Raw genomic sequence first — 21,220 nt, 5'->3', positions numbered from 1 at the left:
TGTGTTAATGAAAGAATGTTTGGAGGTGAAATGATTGTATTGTGAGAACTGAAACCTAATCAGTCCAGCCCAGTTTGAATGGACTACTGGGTGGTCACTAGGGGCAAGTGGGGTGTGGCTGGTGGAGGTAGGTCCCTGGGAGCATGCCCTGGAAGGGTGCATCTTCCCTGTGGTCCTTCCCCGCTCTCTCTCTACTTCCCATCTGCCATGAGGTGAGCAGCTTCCCTCTACTGTGCTCTTCCACCATGATGTCCTACTCCGCCTTGGGCCCAGAACAATGGATTTGGCTGACCATGGACTGAATCTCTGAAACCATGAGCCAAAATTAGCTTTCCCTCCTCTAAATTGTTTTTGTCAGGTATTTCAGTCATGGTAATTAAAAAAAAAGTGATGAACATACTGTGTCACTGGAAAAGGACCTAGCCTCTGTCTCAGTGTCCTTAATCTGCAAACTAGGGCTGATATAATAGGACCTGCCTTCTAGGAGACAGACATCAGAAAATAGGGAGTATATATAAAGTTTTCTTTATAGGTATAATATCCTGAAATGCTTTTAACTACTACCTTAATAATCATCCCCTTAGCAGGGAGAGTTGACTACATGGATTGGTCCCAGGTGTCAGGAGTAAGAAACTGAACCAAGGAAGGGTAGGGAAAGCTAAGAGGGGTTTGCTGACATACCCCTGCAAGGGTGGGCTGCAACCAGAAGCTTAGAAATATTGTCTATGATTTTTATTTTTTAAATATTTATGATATTTATTTATTTATTTATTTTTTAAATAACAATGCATTGTGCATTTGTTAGTTATGGGGGCTTCCTCAATAGCTAATAATTCCTTAATGAATTATTAAATTCTCCCATAGTTTTGCTTCTGTTTCCACACTCAGAGAGACGGTACAAACAGAGAAGGCTTTGTTGATCTAGCTTCATGGGGTTTCTAAAATAATTCTGCCCACTGCATGCTTTCTCTAGTCTTGTTATATAATAACCGCTTTCTAAAAGAAAGCCCCTCATTTGTGTGCTGATGTCTGCCTTGTAGTGGGAAGGAGGAGGAGGGCTGAGAGGAGTTGGGCTGTTTATTTTGTCTTGACTAAAAGTGGCAGTTTCATTCTTAGCCCCTCTCACCTCCAGTGGCCAAGAAAACCCATGCGAGCACTCACCACGGTGAGCGTCCCCCTTTGACTTAGGATGTTCCCAGAGGTCCTTTCTTTGGAGTGTGCAGTGGGGATGACAGTCAGCTGTGCTGGATCCCCTTCCCCAGGGGAATGGGGGCAGACAGACTCCCCATTCTGCTGGCTGATGCCCAGGATGGGGTTTGGAGGCCCGAATGTCACTCCTGGAGAAGGAGCACACAACCCTTTGTTGGCTACAGGCACCCATTAAGACAGAATTTCCTCTTTAGGTTGTCACTGCACTGGGTAAAGTGTCCTTCCTGGGGGAGCTTGAGATGGGGCACCCCCAATTACCACTTCCAGGTCAAGGCCCGAGTTTGCCCTTTTCGAGTCTGGCATCTGCAGGTTCTCTTCCAAGGCTGTCTGGCTCATTTCCAGGTGACCCCCAGCTTCCCTGCTCTTCTTTCTTGCCCTGTTTCCCATTTGCTCCTTTTGCTTTATTCTGTGTGTGCTGAGTGACTTTCTGCTCTCTGAAATGTAAGGTTGATGGAAGGCAGTCATGGTGGTTGGTGGTTAGGATTTGGGGGCCCCGGCTGTATGGACAAGTGTGCCAGCCAGCTTTCCATCACTATAAAACCTACCTGGGATGGTCATCTCAGTGAGAGAAAAGGCTTATTTTGGCTGGCAGTTTGGGAGGTTTGAATACATGATCAGTTGGTCCCATGGCTTTGGGCTGTGGTGAGAGGGTACATCACGGCGGAAGCTTATGGTGGAGCAAAGCTGCTCCCCTCATGTCCAGGATGCAAAAGAGAGAGAGAGAGGAGAAAGAAAAAGGGAACAGAAGCTCTAGTTCCCTTCCAGGACACACCCCCAGTGACCTGGAGACCTCCTACTAGACCACACCTCTTAAAGGGTCCATCACTTCCTGATAGCACCATGGTAGGGCCTTAGCCTTTAACACAAGGACCTGTGGGGGACAATTCCAGATCCAACTAGAGCAGCAGGTCCCTTGGTCCTCCTGAACCCCAGTTTCCTAGCCTTACAGAGTGGAAATCGATGACTCCCGTTGAGGTTATCATAAGGATGGAGGAGAAAGCTACTACAGGAGGCCCAGCCACTCCTCAACACCACTCTGTGGAGCCCCCTCTAGGGCTGCCCAGAAGGGTCCTGGGCCACTGTCTTTGACTGATTCCGAGTGAGCACTTCTCCCTTTATCTGTCAATGAATTGGGCTTTCCAAGCTTCTTTGTTCAGGGACATCAGAGGCCTCTGATAACCATGGTCCCTTATCCTCTATGACCCTTCTCCTGTCTGCTAATAAGGAACATAGATAATTTTATCAGAAGGCAGGAGCCAGTTTTTCCCTTCTCCTTATTGCTTTTCACTGTCAATGAAGCTGAGTCCTGGCCACCGGGAGTCACCGTGTCCCTCACAGTTCAGTGTGTGTGATTCACACTTCTGACCTCCCCTTTGTAACTGATAGTTACCATTCAGCAACTCCGCCTGCAACCTGTTCAGGGCCCTGTGTTTGTTGCTTAGCTAGAAGGCACAGAGCATTGCTCACTTTTAATTAGTGCCCTCCTTGCTAATTGCCAGTGTGCATTTCCCTGGCAGTTGTGCCGCATGACCTCAGGACCCGATCTCCCCAGGTGCTCCTTCCCCAAGTCTGCACTAATGCCAGGCTGACTGCGGCTGCCCAGGAGGATGCTAGTCGGACACACGGTGCGTGGCCATGGCCATGGGCATCTGTTTTGCAGTGCTCTGGAGGAAAGAAGGGGACTTACGCTTGGCAGGAGAGGACTCCCTAGTAAGGCCAGCCATCATTTCAACTGGCCTAGAGATGTTCTCTTTTTCTCCATTCCAAAGAAGAAATATCTCTCAGTTGATGAAAATGTCACCAGCCAGGATGTCTTTGAGTTGAGATGTTTAGACCCAATATGTAGCTATAAGCTGCTGGCTTCTGATTAGGATGTTGCAAAGGTCCTGCCCCAATTATGGGTTCAGAGCAGGGCTCACACTGGCACAGCTGGGCCGAACATCATGTGTCAGGAGAGTGTGAGTTTGCATAGCTAGTGACAGATGTGGGAAATGCAAATCGCAGCTAAACAGAGAGGCAAAAAATTAGAGCTAGAGAAACAGAGCTTCCTGCCACATTTAAGGGACCAGGAAAACTCATAAATAAGAAGTTCATTGTGAATTCAGAAAGGAGAAAAATTGGCTAGGTTAGGGGCAGAAAGAGGAACAGGTCTCAGCAAGCAGTTCAGATTATAAAGGGTGGTGGACAGTCTAGCCTAGCAGGCTAGCCCAGCAGGGGTTCAGTGTCAGCCGAGCTGAGTTAGGAGCTAGGATGAGCCATTTGCAGGGCTGTGCATCTGGGACATGTCATTACACTGCTCTAAGCCTCAATTTCCTTATCTTTAATGGGGATAATAAGACTTAGCTCATAGAATTGTTTTGCAGATTAAATGAGATAATGTTTGTAAGATGCTTAGTCTGAAGTCTGGCCCAAGTAAATGCTCACTAAGTGATTGTAATTATGAGCAATGGGAGGGTTTGGAAGCCTTGTTTTAAGGGCTCTCACTTGGTGATGCAGAGTGGCTCCCTGTCTCCAAGGGCTTCATGGGAGATGGTGAGTAGGCAGGTCTCCCTGCAGGGCTTTGGCAGCTGACTCAGCCTGTATCTGTGCTTGAAAAGGCCAACTGCTGGGAGAAGGTTCTTGATTCTCCCTGGGTTACTTGGGTAGTGCCTTTGTATGCCAGTGCCCTCTCTTTGCACCCTTCTTGCTCCATCTTGCCACTTCTGCAGACTAATAGCCTCAGAGTTTCCTAAAGAGGGGTAGAAATGGAAGAGACAGCACAGACAGGAAGACTCCTTCTATAGAGCTTCTCTACCACGATCCACCAGCAAGTTCAAAATCAAAACCAAAACAAACAAACAAAAAATGAGAAGAGCAAAGATTAATTTCTGTCTTCATTTTCAAAATTATTTAAACCTAATTCCTTTTAGCCACATTTCTCTTTTCCTGCATACAACTAGGGAAAATAGCATCAGAATGACTCTTTTTTGTTTGATACTGGGGATTGAACCTAGGGATGCTTAACTACTGAGCCGAGTCCCCAGCCCTTTAGAGACAAGGTCTCCCTAAGTTGCTGAGGCTTGCTTTGAACTTGAGATTCTCGTGCCTCAGCGCCCCCCCCGCCCCCCCCCCCCCCGCCAAATGGCTGGGATTACAGGTGTGTGCCACCATGCCTAGCTCATCAGAATAATTCTTTTAGAAGACCAGCATGGAGTTGAGGGGCTGAAGGGTACCTTCCAGCTAAGGAATCCCCAACTAAGAAGTGATCAACCTGTTCCACTGGACTGCATCTGTGCTGGTCTTGGGAGAACATGCTGATGGGGGCCTGGTTATAAGTTGAACCTCACCAAGCAGACCCTTGAAGCCAAGTCCTAGTTTTCCCAGTTAGGAAGGAAGGGAAGTGAGTTCCTGGCAGAGGCCAGATGATGGTTGGGGCCCTGGATATTGGGGGTCCTGGATAGAGATAGTAAGGTTAAGTAGGAAGTACATTACCCTGAGGCTGGAATCCCTTGAGGAATGGAGGAAAGGGTTTGTCACTGGGGCTCTAGAACCAGTCCTGGCAGGACCTCCATCCTGTGGAAATTTGAAATGCCATCAGGAGGTCAGTTACTGAGAATCTAAAGCAGAGTCCTTGGAGGTGCCCAGCAGCACAAGAAATTATTATTGAAAATACTTTGCACTTCATAATTTTAGGAGATGGTGGAGCCTTGACCAGGCTGGTGGTACACATAAGAAAGCTCACCTGAGATAGATTTCAAAGTGGAGACATGTTTGCTTGGTGATAGGTCAGTGGCAAAGGATGGCAGAGCAGGAAGGCTTAGGAATGTTTTTCTGTGTCTCACCTTAGTGGCTTGGTGGAGCATGGTGCCACTAATTGCCGTGAGGACAGCTTGGGGAGAGGCAGGTCTGTGGTGCTTCACCAGTTCTGGGTTATGTGGCCCACACCTTATGACAGTCAACCATTCCAAGCAATGCTCCACTATGGGCTCCAGGCTTCTGGACAGGGTTCCCTAAAACAGAATTACATTTTTGCCTTAATTTTACCATTTTTCACAAAGTCCTTGTCATTAATAGAAAAAAAAAGAGTGTATTGCTTAAAAGTAAAAACTTAGAGGAGACGTGCTATTATAGGAAGTGTATTGAACATGGAGTCAGAGATAAATTTGAGTCCCCGTTCTGCAGCTTATAGGTTGTGAAGCAAGTCACATAAATTCTCTGAAGCTCAGTTTTTCCAAATTGAGATGTGATTATAGTGACATCTTTCTGTTCTCACAAGATTCTTGTATCAGAGGAGATAAGACATATTAAAACATATTATGAAATGAAAAATACTCAGCTGTTTGGGTGGTAGTAGTTATAGTATTTCACTTAAATCTAAAGTCTGTAACCCTATACATCAGTTATGTTTTTGCATACAACAAAACCCCCAAATGTAAGAGCTTAAAGCTACAAACATTTATTGTCTCCAGGGATCACAGGGTCAGAAATCCAGGAGCAGCTTACCCTCTGGGCTCTCACAGGTTGCAATTGAACTGTCAAGTCTTGGTCAGCTCAAGGCTTGACTGTGGCTGAAGAATCCATTTCCAAGCTCACTCAGGGGATTGCTGGTAGTGCTGGCTTAGTTCCCAATGGCTGTCAGTGGGGGGACATCAGTTGCTTCCTATATGGGCCTCTCCACAGGGCTGCTCACAACATGGCAGCTGACTGAGATAAAGAGAAAGAAAGAAGATGCAGTCTTTTTATCATATTTTCTTACAAGTGGCGTACACACCTCCTCTGCCATGTTGTTGGTCACTCACATCAAGCTCACACATTGAGCAAACAGACAGTGTGCTGTGAATGGATAATTATGATTGTAATTCATTCCACTATTGTCATGTATGTAAGAAATAAAAATTAAAGTTAAAATAATTAAAAAAAAAAGAATACCAGGGGGCCAGGTCATTGAGGGCCATCTTGGATGCTGACTACCACACCCTGTGCACAAGAATTAAATTGAAGTAGAGGCAATTCTAAATGAAGTCATATGCTTTAATAAAGTTTACAGTGTTCACTTTATATCCATTTTGGAAGGCGTTTGAAAACTCTCTGAATAAGAACCCTTGCACGATGCCCTTTCCACAGACACCCAGGAGATGTGGCTTCGGTCTGTGTCCTATCACTACAGCCAGTCCTTTCCCTGAAGCTGCATTTGTTTGCTTACTGTCAAAGAGCTGCCTGTATGGGCCAGACTGGAGTGGGCTCTCATGGTGGCAGTAGGGCTTTGGTTCACCACTTCCAGACCCAGCAAACACTGCTGGTTCTGTCCTCTTGCAGTCCTCTCTTAGCTGTGCCTGCCCATGAGGTAGAGATGGCCTGAAGGATTTGTCACTCCCTGGAAAGTTTCCTCTGTCACTCACAAGGCCCCTGATTGTAATGTGTAGGGCTGCCTGACCCGGTCTCACCATGAAGCCACCACCCCCTTCTGCAGGCCACGGACCCTGAGCGCATTTCATCAGTAGGGCTTGTCCTGGAGTCCTTCGTGATTTATGAGCTTCCTTAGAACATTAATAGATTCATCTTGGCAGGTTCCATGTCTTGTGGCTGAAATGTCCACTGGGATCTGTAGAGTAAAATGCTAGTACCTACGCTAATAGCAGTTTCTGTCCTAGCCATAGAAATTCTGATATCCACTGACCACCTCTAAGCGGGGAGTCATACGCTCTGGACCAAACTTAGACCTATCTTTGTTTCATCTTCCAGAAGCTTCCACTTGAGGATGAAATGGTAAACTGCACCTGTGGCCACTTGTATATCTTAACAAATGTCAATGATTCACAGCATTTATCTTCTATTGGTTCTTTTAAATTTTATATACTTCTTATACCCTCTCCTCTGCCTCCCCCTACCTCTACAATGGTAGATGAGAGCATGGCATTCACACCTTATATCTATTTAATATCAAGTTTTCTGTTTGGGGGCTCAAATTATGGTATAGTTCTTTGAGATCATCTGAGTTCCTCTACAAGGTTGGAATCTGTGCACTGAGCACAGTAGGTACTTAATGCCTATTTGTTATAGGGATGAATAAAGACAGGATCCCAGATGGTGAGGACTGTGACTTACCCAATGTTGGGTCACTATTATGTTGTTGGGGGTCTGGGGAGGTCCAGGATGCTTCCTGGTCTGAGTGAGATCTCAAGGCTGTTAACCCAGTTTTCTCCTGGAGTCTTGCAAAACCTTCCATTACTGGACTCTTTGACATGAGTCCACTGTATCTCCCTGATTCCCAGACTTAAAAGCCCAAGAAGGGCTATACATTTATTAAGCAAGCCCTTATCTGCATATCCCAGCCCAAAAGCTCCTAGAATTATTCTGACATGTGGATGATGAACACTGTCCACACAGAAGTGAGTTTTTTTGGTCTGAGACTCTTTAGTCCTGTTGTATGGGCTCAGACCAGAGTGAGCACCAGAGCAGTGATTTGACTTCATGGGGCAATTTCTTTAAGCATTGCCTTAATACGTTGCTTCAGTTAACCAATATAATTTCAATTATGCAAACATGACAATTATTTCAGTAAAAATCTATTAGAAAGGACCATAAAGAAGCTTTCACCCCATCATGGTGTTGCCCAGAATGGTAGTAAAGCCATGGTGCTTGAATGTTCCCTTCAGTCTCATCAATAAATCCAGGGTTCCAGACATGGTACTTTGCAGAACCATTCATTCTTTGGGGTTTGGTCAGGGATACAAAAGTATTGGGCAGAGCAGTCAGTAAGGATGGATGTTTTTAAAGGTGACAAGAATCCTGATTTTCTGTTACTCCAGAAATATGCATCTCTTCCCTGAGGAGTCCTAAAATTGATTCTGGCAGGGAACTCCCTCACTCTCCACTTATTGCCTGTACCCCAACTACCCTCAGAGACTGGCTAGTCTAAATATCTGGGTGCTTTTCCTAAGCTTTTTAGATAGTGGCACAATGCTGGTGTGAGCACATAAGGCTATATTTTCACTGTCATCTCTAACTCGTGGTAGTGCTTGGTAATTACATGGTGCTTCCCATCTGCAAGTCAGTAAACACTTTATAAATGTTAATTCTAATTGTCCAACCCCTCTGCCTAGACAGGGAGATTACACAGTGCCTTTGTGACTCAGTCGTGCATTGGTCTAGTTTTGTCTCTTCAGGTGTCTTTCCTGAAGGTGGCAGAGCAGCTGGCACTCACTCTTCAGAATGACCTTCTGTGCTGCCAAGTAAAAGACCTAAGGTCTCCAAAGGATTAGCGTCTTCTGACTTCAGCAAGCAGATATTCCTCTCCAGTAGTTAGGACCTATAGTATACCACTTACTATTTTTAATTACAGATTAGATTGCTGAGATCATTAGAAATAGTTTGTCTATTAAAGGATGCAGAGTTTTCTTTTTGACATACATTCTCTGCTCCTGACATTTAGAAGGAAAAATTTATCACTGCTTCTTTGGCAACAGTTTTGTTTCTTTTTTCACGTGTGTGTGTGTGTGTGTGTGTGTGTGTGTGTGTGTGTTTCGTTTTAAAAGTTAATTTTTCCTAAAGATCTAGGGCTTTTTTTCTCCTTTTATTCCTTTTCTCCAAAAAGTAGAATACCAAATAACCTTGAAATGTATACTAGTGTATTTCAAAAGCCAGACTAGACTTTAAAGAGACTTCTAGAACAGAACAAAATGATGTTCTGCAGTTTTAAGTTTCTTTAAGCATAGCCTTAATACATTGCTTCAATTAACCAACATGATTTCAATTATGCAAATATGACAATGATTCCATTAAAATTAGTTAGAAAGATTGTATATGTTAAGATCCCACAGCAAAAAAATGTTCCATTTTGTTTGTTTTTTGATTTGCTTATTTTATCTTTAATGATGACCTATTAAAAGCAAATGTCTTTAAAATGGCAGAATAATGTGATAAAGCATGTTTTCACTGGTAATTTAATACTTGGATATAATGAGTTCATCTGAGAAATTCCATTAAAAACAGCAAGGTGCCTGAACACCAAAGCTGAGATGTTTTTAATCACAGAATTATACTAATTATACAAATCCATGGATTTTCATCAGACATAAAAGGCTTCCAGGGCAAAACATGCACTTTAAACTTAGCACTAATAACTGTGTATTGTTCTAAATTATAGTAGACTCCTCAGGCCAAAGGAAGTACTAGAGAGAATATTAGAAAGAAAATGTTATGTGTTGAACATTTAAGGAAAATAGAGAAATAAACTATTTTGGTGGTAGATTGGTAGCAGTAAGGGCACATATGCTGGTAATAGAAAGAAAACTTCTATGTGGATGCAGAACATAGCAGGTGACATTCCAATCAATTCAGTGAGCCTAGGATTATTACTGTGGCTTTAGTATGGAGAGAATAACAGTGGAATCTCCTCCGGGGTCCTGGAGGTGCTAATTGACTGGACTGAATTCCTGATTCCCATCTGTGACTGGAACAGAAACAGTGAGACTCTTAGTGGCCTAGAATCTGGCTTTCTGGGTTGCGATAGAAAATTCAGGCATCTCAGGGATTGTTTAAAATGTCAGGTTTTCACAAAATGTAAAACACAGGGGCCCTTAGGAGCTTATTTTTAAGAGAAATGATACAGGAAGATGCAGCTAAGAAATTTTTACAGAAATGTCCCTAAACAAGAAATTTAATTTGATCTACATTCTATTAATCATTTTCTTATTTATTTTTTTTTCTGGCTGCATAGTGGGAGATATAGAAAGGGCATTGAAGAAAGAAGAACACTGAAAAAGAAATGTGCAAGAAAATATCATCTACCATGTCCCAGTGGGGAACTTGGAGCCACGGAGTTAGGTTGGCTCCTTATTTGTTACAGGGATTTAGAGTTGGGGTTCAGAGCTGCCATCTGTCTTAGAGTCACTATGAACAATCAGGACACAGAATTGTTTGCAGACAATGGAATAGAGACATGTCTGGGTTGGAGTCTCAACAAGACAGTATTTCCGGTTTCTCTTCTCCCACCCTCATCCCTCTCTAAGGTGAACTCATCGCTCTGTCTTTAAGGCAGGATTGGAGAGTTAAGGGGAATAACTGTCCTGATCCCTCTGAGAGTATTACCATCCACATTATTACTTGCACATTTGAACTTCCAGGTGCTGTCCCAGGTTCTATCAGAAAGCTTGGGATCCATTCTAATGACTTGCCGGCCTGCCCTGGGTGAATGCACACAGTGAGCACACAGGGTTCACCTGATTGCACCCCTGGACCTACTGGCCAGGCCCAGGCAGAAAAGTCCCCTGGCAACAATTTCAATATCTTTTAAGTTTTGCTTTTTCCTTTTTAAATCATCAAAACATGTACCATTGTGGAGAATGTACAAGATACAAAAATAAGTAGAAGAGAAGAGAAGCAGAAAAAATGCTCTTAACCCTTCTACCCAGAGAAAACGATTATCTGCATTTTGCCCTGTTTTCCTCTGATCATTTATCGGTGTCCTTTGTTCTTCACTGTGTTACACTGCAGGTGCCCCTTTGTGTCCTGATCTACAAATATTTACCAATATTTAACCATCGATGGTATCTTTCCATAAACATCAGAGGAGGCCTATTTCGTTCACTGATTGCCACAGTGAATGAAAACAAGGTGTTACGGTCTTCATTAAGTGTACCTGCCCTCTGTGTCTCCCCAGGTCCCCACGTCTCAGTGGTCTCAGTGGTGCATCAGGAGGGTTACGATGGGAATGAATGGAAGAGCCTGGAGGAGCCTGTTAAAGTACCGCTTCTGCCTGCAAGATCTTCCCTTAGAAGTGGGAGAGCTGTCTCCGGTGGCTGTTGACTCCAAGGAGCGGGACACGTTTTAGACGGAAATGGACGACAGCAGCGCAGGGCGGCCCAGACGCACGTTTCCTGTGGTCTAGTCCGGGAAGCCCTTCCGAGGGGACCGTGACGCTCTGGGATGTCGCGCATGCTGGACGCATGGCCTTCCGCTGAGTGATGATGGTCCGCCGCGGGCTGCTGGGGTGGATCTCTCGGGTGGTGGTTCTGCTGGTGCTGCTCTGCTGCGCCATCTCCGTCCTCTACATGTTGGCCTGCACCCCCAGGGGCGACGAGGAGCAGCTGGGGCTGCCCAGGGCCAACGGCCCCACGGGGAAAGAGGGCTACCAGGCCGTGCTGCAGGAGCGCGAGGAGCAGCACCGCAACTACGTGAGCAGCCTCAAGCGGCAGATCGCGCAGCTCAAGGACGAGCTGCAGGGTCGCAGCGAGCAGCTCCGGAGCGGGCAGGACCAGGCTAGCGACCCTGCGGGCCTGCGCCCCGGTCCCGGTCCGGGTCCTGGTCCCATGCATAAGGCCCAGGCCGACCTGCTGGCTTTCCTGCGTGCCCAAGTGGACAAGGCCGAGGTGCACAGCGGCGTCAAGCTGGCCACCGAGTACGCAGCGGTGCCTTTCGACAGTTTCACCCTCCAGAAAGTGTACCAGCTGGAGACGGGCTTGACCCGCCACCCCGAGGAGAAGCCCGTGAGGAAAGACAAGCGCGACGAACTGGTGGAAGCTATCGAGTCGGCCCTGGAGAGCCTGAACAGCCCTGGAGAGAACAGCCCAAATCAGCGACCCTACACGGCCTCAGATTTCATAGAAGGTTGGTGTGTTTGTGAATGGGAGCTGGGGGTGGGTGGGCAAAAAGGCATTTGGGGTCCCCTTTGGCCACCAGGCAGGTTCCAGCTGCAGGAGGTCAGCAGTTGGCTCTGGGGTGGCTGGTGGCAGGTTTGATGCGATGGACACCAAAGAATGTGCCATGGGTTTTTATTTTTCAGAAACATCTGTTTCCACTTAGTTTCTGGTAGAAACCACAATCATTAAGTGCACTTTCTCCTTGGCAGATGAAGGTAGAATGTCTTACTTTGCTTTGAAGAAGGAAGAAAGCAAACAAAATGTAGACCTAAAACCTTGAAGCCCAATAGACTGTGATAGGCAGTTTTCATTCTATTCCTTCCCATACGCATGTCTAGGAACTGGGTCTGGGTATCAGGCCTGGGAACCTTACATGTGCCAGATGCAGTCTGAGGTACTTTGCACTTATCCATTCACTTTTTCTTCAAAAGGACCCCACTAGGGGAGGAGGAAATGGAGCTATAGATTAATTAAGTGCCTGGAATTGCTTGGCTAGCAAGTGACAGAGCCAGAATGTGAACCCAGCAGCGAGTCCTGAGTCCAGAATTCCCACCCTTTTATCACCAGGTCTATTGTGCACATCGTCAAAGCAGGTGGAAATGAAGCACGTGACTCAACTTTTTCCATGGGCAGGAGACAGCCTTGTGTTAACTTGTGTTTGTGTCTAATTTTAGAAGACAGGTGCCTTGTCTGGTTTTTAGGTTCATTGGTAACCTTTAATTAATTTAGAAATTATTTCTGGTTCAAAATCAACTAATAATTTGAGAGAAGTGGTAGCTTCAGGGGCATCCAGTTCTTTCCCCCATTTCTGATTATAATCTGCTTTGACTTGTCCAGAAATGGAGCTGTGTCCACCTAAGCCCACTCCACGCTTTGTTATACAACATTTCACAGGCCTATAGGCAAGACAGACTTCCTTTTGTCAGAAACACTCCTGCTGTTATTTATGCCTGTTCTCTTTGGCACTTTCCTGTCTTATGATTTTTCCATTTTATATGTGAACCATAAATTCATGTGGTTTTAATGTAGCATCATTTTTCATATACCTAGGTAAAGAAATCATTTATAAGATCAAGCTTTTTGCATAAGATTTTTTTTTCTCATTTATATGAGATATGAAAAATGCCCGGAGTGTTCATCCACGAACCAGTATAATAATGATAAGCATGTGGTGAGCACTCAGTAAGAGTTCAAAATATAATGGTGATGCAGCCTCCCATTTTATGGTGCCTTCCAGTTTATGAAGCATTTCCACATATATTATCTTACTAGCTGATCCCTGGAGAAGCTCATTAAACATCATTTACAAAATCCTGGTTGCCACTGTCCCTGAAGTGTGCTACATAGAGCTGCCCACATACAAAGCAATTTCTAAAGAACTTGATTGCAAATCAATGCCTGCAGTTTGGAATGTTTGCCCTTGTGATTTGCAATCTGCCTTCATTTTTGAAGTCTGTCTGCTTTTCTGTATATAGTATCTTAATATGTAAGGCCCATCTTTCTCAATCAGCAGTGGCACCAGCCTGTTGTCCCCATGCTTATCTGCTCTGAGATCTGGCTGACTTTTTTCAGGAGACACTCTCATCAAAGCTGCCTGGTGTTGTTTTCATGAGCAGAAGATGGCTGATATTTTAATGCAAGTCAATCCACATGTATTTGGTGAAAGTCTAGACAACTGTATTCCTATGTGTAAATAAAGTTAAACCCTTAAAATATATTTACGTAGATTTTACAGTTATAAGCAACAGAGGTTAACTTTTAAAATTCTTAGTCATAGCAAAAGATTTGGAGGCAATCTTTTATATACCTAGGAAGCAGGGTATTGTAAAAGATTCAACAAATCAGAGGAAGCAGGGAAGTAGTAGTAACTTTGAAAAGTAGCAATGTTTCAGAAGAAGTGGGATTCTTCGCTTAAGTAGGGGATCATTTGGCCAGGAGTTTGTAAATCATGAGTCTTGCCTCAGATTGGTGGCCAGACTGAATTACACTGAAGTATCTTTTCAATCCTGACTCATGAGTCTTCCATCCACACCTAGACCTTTAAAATAACTTATTTGCATTTCCAAACATGATTTTGCATATGGGGTTTCTTTAGTCCAAGAGCTGGAACAGTTTACCAAGAGTCTGTTGAATAAAAAAGGGGGGGGGATAAATAAAAGCCCCTACAATGCTTCCAGATGGTAATAGATATATAAATTTAAAGGTCACCGTGAAGCAGGTGGCATGATGGCCCAAGCATGGGGCACTGAGACCTCAGGACTGAGGCTCCTCCTCTGTGAATAAGAGACTCCATGTGCACGCCATCCTTGGTCCCTACAGCCCCAGCCTCAGATCCTGGACTCCATTTCTTCACAACTTTGCCAAGCCACCTTTTCTAAGGAGTCTCTATCATCCACTCTGCTGAGTGACCCAGGACAAGCCACCTACCCTTGGGATGCTCTCCTATAAAAGGATGAATTCAGACAGATTACCTAGGAGATCTTGTCTGGCTGTGGCAACTCAACAATGGGTGCAGCTTCCAGAGAGCATGACACACTGTGACTCTCTACTTTGTTATCTGTATGATTTAATTATTATCAGTCTCCAAACATAGGGGAAGTGATATCTGCCTCTTTTCCCCATATGTTTCATTGGCATTTATTTTTGTGTTCTATTCTTACATAGTTGCACTAACATTTTACAATCATCTGGAGAAAGATGTGTGATCAGGACCTGGCCTTGGATGCCTCACTTTTGATCTCCTCAAGGAAACAGACAATTCCTTCCTTTATGTTGTAGTTCAGTTATTCCTTCAGTATGGGATATATACCCAGGCATTGAAATCTTAGTGGCGCAGCATTTGGCTTTGATTTAATGTTTTTTTCAGTAGAACTCTTGGATATTGGTTTAACATCATCTCATAAAACAATTTAACCTTCTGAGTCATTCCTCTTTTGCAATCCAGATATCTGACAGTGGGACTCCTATGCAAGCATTTGGGTCTGCTGTCTCCATGGGGTTGCCCTAATGTCACCCACCAGCCTGTGCAGCTCATCCTCCTCCAGGGGGAGAGCTGTGGCGAGAGGGGGTCAGATGCCCAAAGACTCTTTTTTGGAGTGAGGTGAAGCCAAGCTATGATCTGCAAGGAAATTGAGGTTTTGAGAATGCTGTAGTATGAATGTATCCCCTCCAAAACCCAGGTTTTGCCAATGTGACAGTACTAATAAGAAGTGGGACCTTTGAGAGGTCCCGAGGACTCGTTTCCCTGTGAATGGGAGTAAGACTCATAAAAAAGGCTTCCTGCCACCTTCAGTAGCTTGCCCTTCCACCTTCTGCCAGGTGAGGAAACGGTGGTCCTCCCCTCTGGAGGTACAGCCCTCAACAAAAAACAAACCTATCAGCACCTTGATCTTGTAGTCCCTCCACCACCAGAACTATGAGCAAATACGTTTCTATTCGTTATAAATTATCCAGTTTTGGTGGTGTGTTTGTTTTTGTTTTTTGTAGCAGCACACAATGGATTAAGACAGAGGGTAGAACCTGGGCATGGTAGTTTATGCCTGAATACCAGCTTCTCAGGAGGCTGAGGCAGGAAGATCTCAAGTTCAAGGTCAGCCTTGGCAATTTAGCAAGTCCCTATCTTAAAAGTAAACAAAAAATATGAAACATACCCTGAGAGGTGAGATATACTTTAAAAAAAGAAGATATAGAAATTACTATATAAATTAGTAGCAGACTGTATGGTTGTTTCCAATCTCTGGACTCCACAACCAAGACCTTGTGGAGATACTGCTGAGTTTTGGACTTCCATTGTTTGTGTATCTCCAAGTGACTTCTAAGGGACACTCTGTAACTGACCACTTTGCTCAAGTGTATCCAGACAAATCAAACCCAGTTCCAGGTCTGGCTTTGAGCAATCTAGAGTCATCCATTGGTGAGAGACGTGCCGGGGCAGAAAATGGAGCCTTTTCTCAGTGTGCATTTGGACTTCTTTGTTGGCTGCTTTATGGCATGAGGTAGAAATGGTAAAATGGGTATTTGGATGCTTTTCTGGGCATTGGGAGATCTTGGTGTGGAAATAAGGAAGAGTGGAGGTTCAGTTCTTGACTTAGGGCTTAAATTTCTCTGCCAGTGTCTCCAGGGGATTGAAAGTGGCAGAACTCAGTGTAATTGGTTTGCCCATTAAGTAGTGAGAAAGCCTGTGTGATAGATGGTTCTTGTGTCACCTCACCCATGTGCTCTGTCCCTTTCCCTGTCTGACATCTACCCATTTGTTTGTTGATGCCTTAAGTTCCTATGAGGAGGGACAGATGCTTTTTATTCCAAAATTAGAATTAAGAGGCTTAAATGCAAATAAGTGGCTTGAGGTTTCACTTACAAGAGTAAATTATTTCTATGGTGATGATGAGAAAGAAAGTAGCCCAGCCTTGGTTTCAGCCGGTGGACAGGAATCTGCACCCCAGGCCTTCCATCAGGGCCGGGCCAGCAGGAGCGTCCATGTAAGAATAAATACTCTTCTATTGAAGAATATTTTGAAATTCTTGATAATTCTTGAATACAAGACTGCACATTTTCATTTTGCACTGAGATCTACCTGCTAGTGGCCAGTCTGCCTCCAAGACGGGGAGGGCAGGAGGAAATAGTTAAGAAAAAGGGCAATAGAATTAGAAGGTTAATTGTACAGTTCTGACACCTTTACCAAGGATCCACTCCATTGACCTTCAGCAGGCTGGAACAGACGGAACCTGTGTATGGAGTATTTTGTTGCAAGATTGAGAAACTGGCAAGTCTGAGTTTGTATTATCATTTTGTGGTTGGGTTTTGATTTCATTATTTTTATTTAAGTAACTTATTTCCTAGGGGCCTTCTCTCCTCCTCTTCTTCCTCCACCTCCTCTTCCTTCTTCTTTTTCTTTTTCTTTTTTTTTTTTAGTTGAGGTGTCACTTCCTGGTTTAGGTTTCATATTAATAATATATTATAAGACAGAATTTCTGATGCTATGGAGTGACCAAGATGGAGGAACTTGGCTTTGGCTAGAGTAGTTAGGAAGGACTCAGGCTCAGAGAAGAGAGGGGACCTGAACTGGGATCTCACACTAGTTGGAAGGGGATGGTGCTCTGTGTGAGTGGATGTTGGATGGGAAGAGGAAGGCACAGGACCACCTTCACACAACTGGTTCAGCCCCTTTGTATGCCAAGTGCCACTATTCAGATTTCAACTTTCTCTGCCACCCTGGGCAGGAAGTGGTACTTGAAGGGAAGGATCAATTGTATTTTAATCAGGCCTCCAGCCTTTCCTCAGGGCTGTGGATGAAGTCCTGCAGAGAGGTTTAATCAGCGTGCATGTGTGGAATCCCTGCTCTGTGTGCAAGGTCTCAACCGGCTTGGAGGGCTAAGACAGGAGAATAAGCCAGATGTCAGGCTGCCTGTGCAGGAAGACAGAACTCTGAGTGAGTGAGGGTTCAATGGGGAGACTGACCGTTAGTGTAGTGGGCTTCAGAAATGGTGACTGGATGCCAGTGGATGGTCAGGGATGAAACTGGAAGAGGTGGGACTTAAGTTGGTCCTGAAGTTAGTGGGGAACAGAATGGCAGCAGAGGCAGAGTACCAGAAGACAGAGCGACTTGAAAACAGGATTGGGGGTAGGATTAGGAGGTAGACCAGTGTTACCAGCAAAGAGGATCTGAGAGTCATTGGACATGTAGCTCATGAGGGTCTTGGAGCCAGATATAAGATGGTCTGAATCTAGAAATGTGCTACAATTAGAAGATCCTCCTTTCCTAGGAGATGGAGAGCCCAGCTCTTGGGCCCTTAACATTTGCTGTGGGTCCTGAAAAAGAGTCCTGGAACAGCATCCTGGCAATCCCAGTGGTAAGAGAGGCCATTGCTTATGGCTTATGTCTGTGCATCTGCAACGGGCACTATTTCTGATATTTCACAAGCATGGTTTTATTTAATCTCCTCTTTACCAGCAGAGTGGACACTCTCATTATCTCCATTTTATCAGTATGGAATATGAAGTTCAAAGAGGTTAAGTTACATCCATCCCTAAGGTTTACCAGCTAATGATTGACAGGACCAAGGTTCCAAAGCCTGTGTCTGCCTTAACCTTAGAACGCAGCCCTTCGCTTTGCCACTTCTCCTGCTCTGAAGGCCTCTGACTAAATATGCTCTTCTTCTCTGGTCCCAGAGTGATGTAAGGAAATCTTAAAAACATAACCAAGTCATACGAACACCCTTGCAGGAGGCCTACTCTGCAGAGTTGTACAAACTTTCTGGGGAAGAAGTTTTGATCAGAAAGAAAAACATGAGATCCTGGGAAAGACAAACAGGCACAGGAAGATGGTTAAGACAGATTGATGAACTCCACCAACAGAAGAACACTAGCATCGTTTAGTCCTTTTGTGCTGCTCTATCAGAATACCACAGACTAGGTAATTTATAAACAGTAGAAGTTTAATTGCTCATGGTTCTAGAGGCTGGGAAGTCCAAGGGTATGGGCCTGGGACTGGTGTCTTATGAGGCCTCCAAGCTCCATCATAAGGGGGTAGAAGGCAGGAGGGCAGGTAAGTATGTGAAAGACAGAGAGAAAATCAGGTGGAACTCCTCCAGTATCAGGAACCCACTTGCAAGGTAATGGCAATAATCCATCCTTTTTGTTTGTTTTTTGGTATGAGGGATTGAACCCAGGTGTGTTCAACCAATGAGGCACATCCCCAGCCCTTTTTATTTTTCACTTTGAGACAGGGTCTCTGTGCTGAGGCTGGCTTTGAACTTGTGATCCTCCTGTCTTGGCCTCCTGAGCTGCTGGGATTACAGGTGTGCCCCGTGGTGCCCAGTTACATGGCCTTAATCCATTCTTGACCTTATCACCTCTTAAAGGTTCTGCCCTTTAATACATTTATAATGGCAATTAAATTTCAGCATGAGTTTTAGAGGGGAAATTCAAACCACAGCAAGTGTTTATAAGCCTTTAGCATGAAAAGCTTTATTTAAACTTCTCAGAAGCTGCGGTTCTTTCAGAATCTTTGCAGCGTGATAGGGAAAAAAAATACAAGGAAGGGACTTGAAAAAGTCAGGAGAAAATATTAAATTCAAAACACCTCGTCGTGTGCCCTTAAAGAGCTGTTTGGCATGCTCGTCAGTCCTTGAGGGCAGAGACAAGGTTAAAATTTCTGTCATATTCTCCAAAATGTAATATTATATGTATGTTTGGGATTTTATATAAACCCACAGTCCTGGAGCACTCCATGATTGGATCCCAACCTGCCTTTCCAGCCTCATTTCCTACTGCCCCTCCCCCAGCCCCATCCTCCTGCCTGTCAATCATGCCTCTTCCTGGCATGTGCCCTGACATTCTCCTCTGTAGCCGGCCTCACTAGGGATGCCCTGGCTGTCTGTACATCCCGTGTTTTACATTCTGTTTCCTCTCTGAAATCTTTTCCGGTTTTTCCAGTTGAAAGGTCTCTCATTCTTTGCAAAGTAGCATCTTGTGCTTGAGGGCACGTCTCATTTCCCCACCTAGTTTCACAGTCCTTCATTCAAATTTAACCAGTCTTTGCTGAGAACTTCTAGCAACAGTCATTGAAAAAGCAGGTTTCACTCTTCACTGATTGCAAAGATCTCCTGGCCGTCTTTGCAATCCATATCATCCCATCTGGAGCTGAGCTAAGTGAGGCTCTGTAAGCCTCACTTGCCTGCCTGGACTTCTGACCCTCTAATCACCATTCTATGCAGTACCCTCCTTGGGGGCTGGATCCAGGGCTCACTCAGCTCTCAGCTGCTGAACCTCACTGTATACAACACAGCACAATCAATATAGATGTAGAAAGTTGCCTGAAACTTTTTGGAAGAAAAGTTTATAGGAAATTCAAAGTATACACAGTGCTCACATTACTGATCTCTGGGCTCTTACAGTTCCACTGGAAATCAGTTGTTTGGATAGGTGGACATTTTTCATATAAATAATCCCAGAGTTGAGGCTTAGGTCCTCTGATTTCAAATCTAAACTGAAGAATACAAATGCCAAGTGGCTGGGGACAAGGAAGTGTGGAGGGTAGCTTCCTTAGAAAGTTATTTTCTTTTTCTTAGGCATGACTAGTTTATTCTCAATCTAGAATGTAATAATTAAATCACTTTTAAAAGACCTTTTAGCTAGGTGCAGTGCACACGCCTGTAATCCCAGCAGCTCTGGAGGCTGAGGCAGGGGGATGGTAAGTTCAAAGCCAGCCTCAGCAAAAGCGAGGTGCTGAACAACCCAGTGAGACCCTGTGTCTAAATAAAAATATAAAATAGAACTGAGGATGTGGCTCAGTGGCCAAGTACCCCCGAGTTCAATCTCTGGTACCAAAAAAAAAAAAAATGACCTGTTATTTTTATTTTGAAATAATTTAAAAATTATAAAAGACTTGCAAAAATAGTACAGAGTTCGTATACCCTTTACTCAGTTTTCCCTAATGCCAGAATTTTGCACAATCATGGTATAGAGATCAAAAGTAGGAGAATAGCATTGATACAGCTATTATAAACCCTCCTTTTCTGTGGTTTTGCTTTCCTCGGATTCAGTGACCCACAGTAAACCGCAGTATGAAAATACTAACTGAAAAATTCCAGAACAAATCATTCGTAAGTTTTAAATAAATTGTATTATAGTAATATTGTTGTAATTATTCTATTTTATTATTATTAGCTGGTGTTAATTTCTTACTGTTCCTAATTTATAAATTAAACTTTACCACAGGTTGGTCTGTCTGTCTAGGGATAAACAGTGTATGTAGGGTTGATGCTGTTGACTAAGGTCTGGGGACATATCCCTCTAGGATAGGAGGGAGACTCCTTTAAAATAATGTGAACTAACTTATGCCTACGTTGTGTTTGGTGTCGTTATTGTGTTTATCCTTCTTGGTGTTCTCTGAACTTTATGGCTCTGCATATTGGTGCCTGTCCTTCATTTTGGGAAAATCTGGGGCAGGACCACTGAAGATCTCTCCTTGCCCTATTCCTTCTCTCTTCTTCTGGAATCCCAGTGAGGAGTAGCCACACTGTTGCACCTTGTGTCAAACAGGGTTCTGATTGTTTTTACTCTTTTTTCTCTGTGCTTCAGTTCCGATCGTTTTTATTGACCTACCTCAGGCTCACAAAGTCTCCTTGGTAGATTTGACGAGCCCATTAAAAGGCATTTTTTTTTTTTTTATCTCTGTTACTGGATTTTTCATTTCTGGCATTCCCATTCGATTCTTAACAGTTTCCATTTCTGCTCTCAAGTGGCCAATCTGATTGCACACACTTTCTACTTTTTTCCATATTAATCCTAGTACTTTGAATTCCCTGGTAGGTAGTTCCAGAGACTGTCTCATATCTAAGTCTGGTTCTGATGATTGCTTTGGGTCTTGGGATTTTTCTTGCCTTTCTTCG

The 21,220-nt window shown here is 44.2% G+C and overlaps 1 protein-coding gene across 3 annotated transcripts in view; it reads left to right on the top strand.

The window, feature by feature from the left end:
- Window positions 1-21,220, top strand: part of CSGALNACT1 (chondroitin sulfate N-acetylgalactosaminyltransferase 1) — a 308,877-nt gene that overhangs the window by 212,002 nt on the left and 75,655 nt on the right. For all 3 annotated transcript variants that reach the window (XM_081268974.1, XM_081268975.1, XM_081268976.1), the window contains one exon: window positions 10,850-11,796. In XM_081268974.1, coding sequence (XP_081125100.1) covers window positions 11,154-11,796 — 643 coding nt within the window. In that variant the 5' untranslated portion in view covers window positions 10,850-11,153. The remainder of the gene's footprint in view (window positions 1-10,849; window positions 11,797-21,220) is intronic.

Source organism: Spermophilus citellus (assembly GCF_964194105.1).
Source record: "Spermophilus citellus genome assembly, chromosome: 16".
NCBI lineage: Eukaryota > Metazoa > Chordata > Mammalia > Rodentia > Sciuridae > Spermophilus > Spermophilus citellus.
The sequence above is the reverse complement of the archived record's forward strand: the minus strand, read 5'-3'. Positions and strand labels throughout refer to the sequence as shown.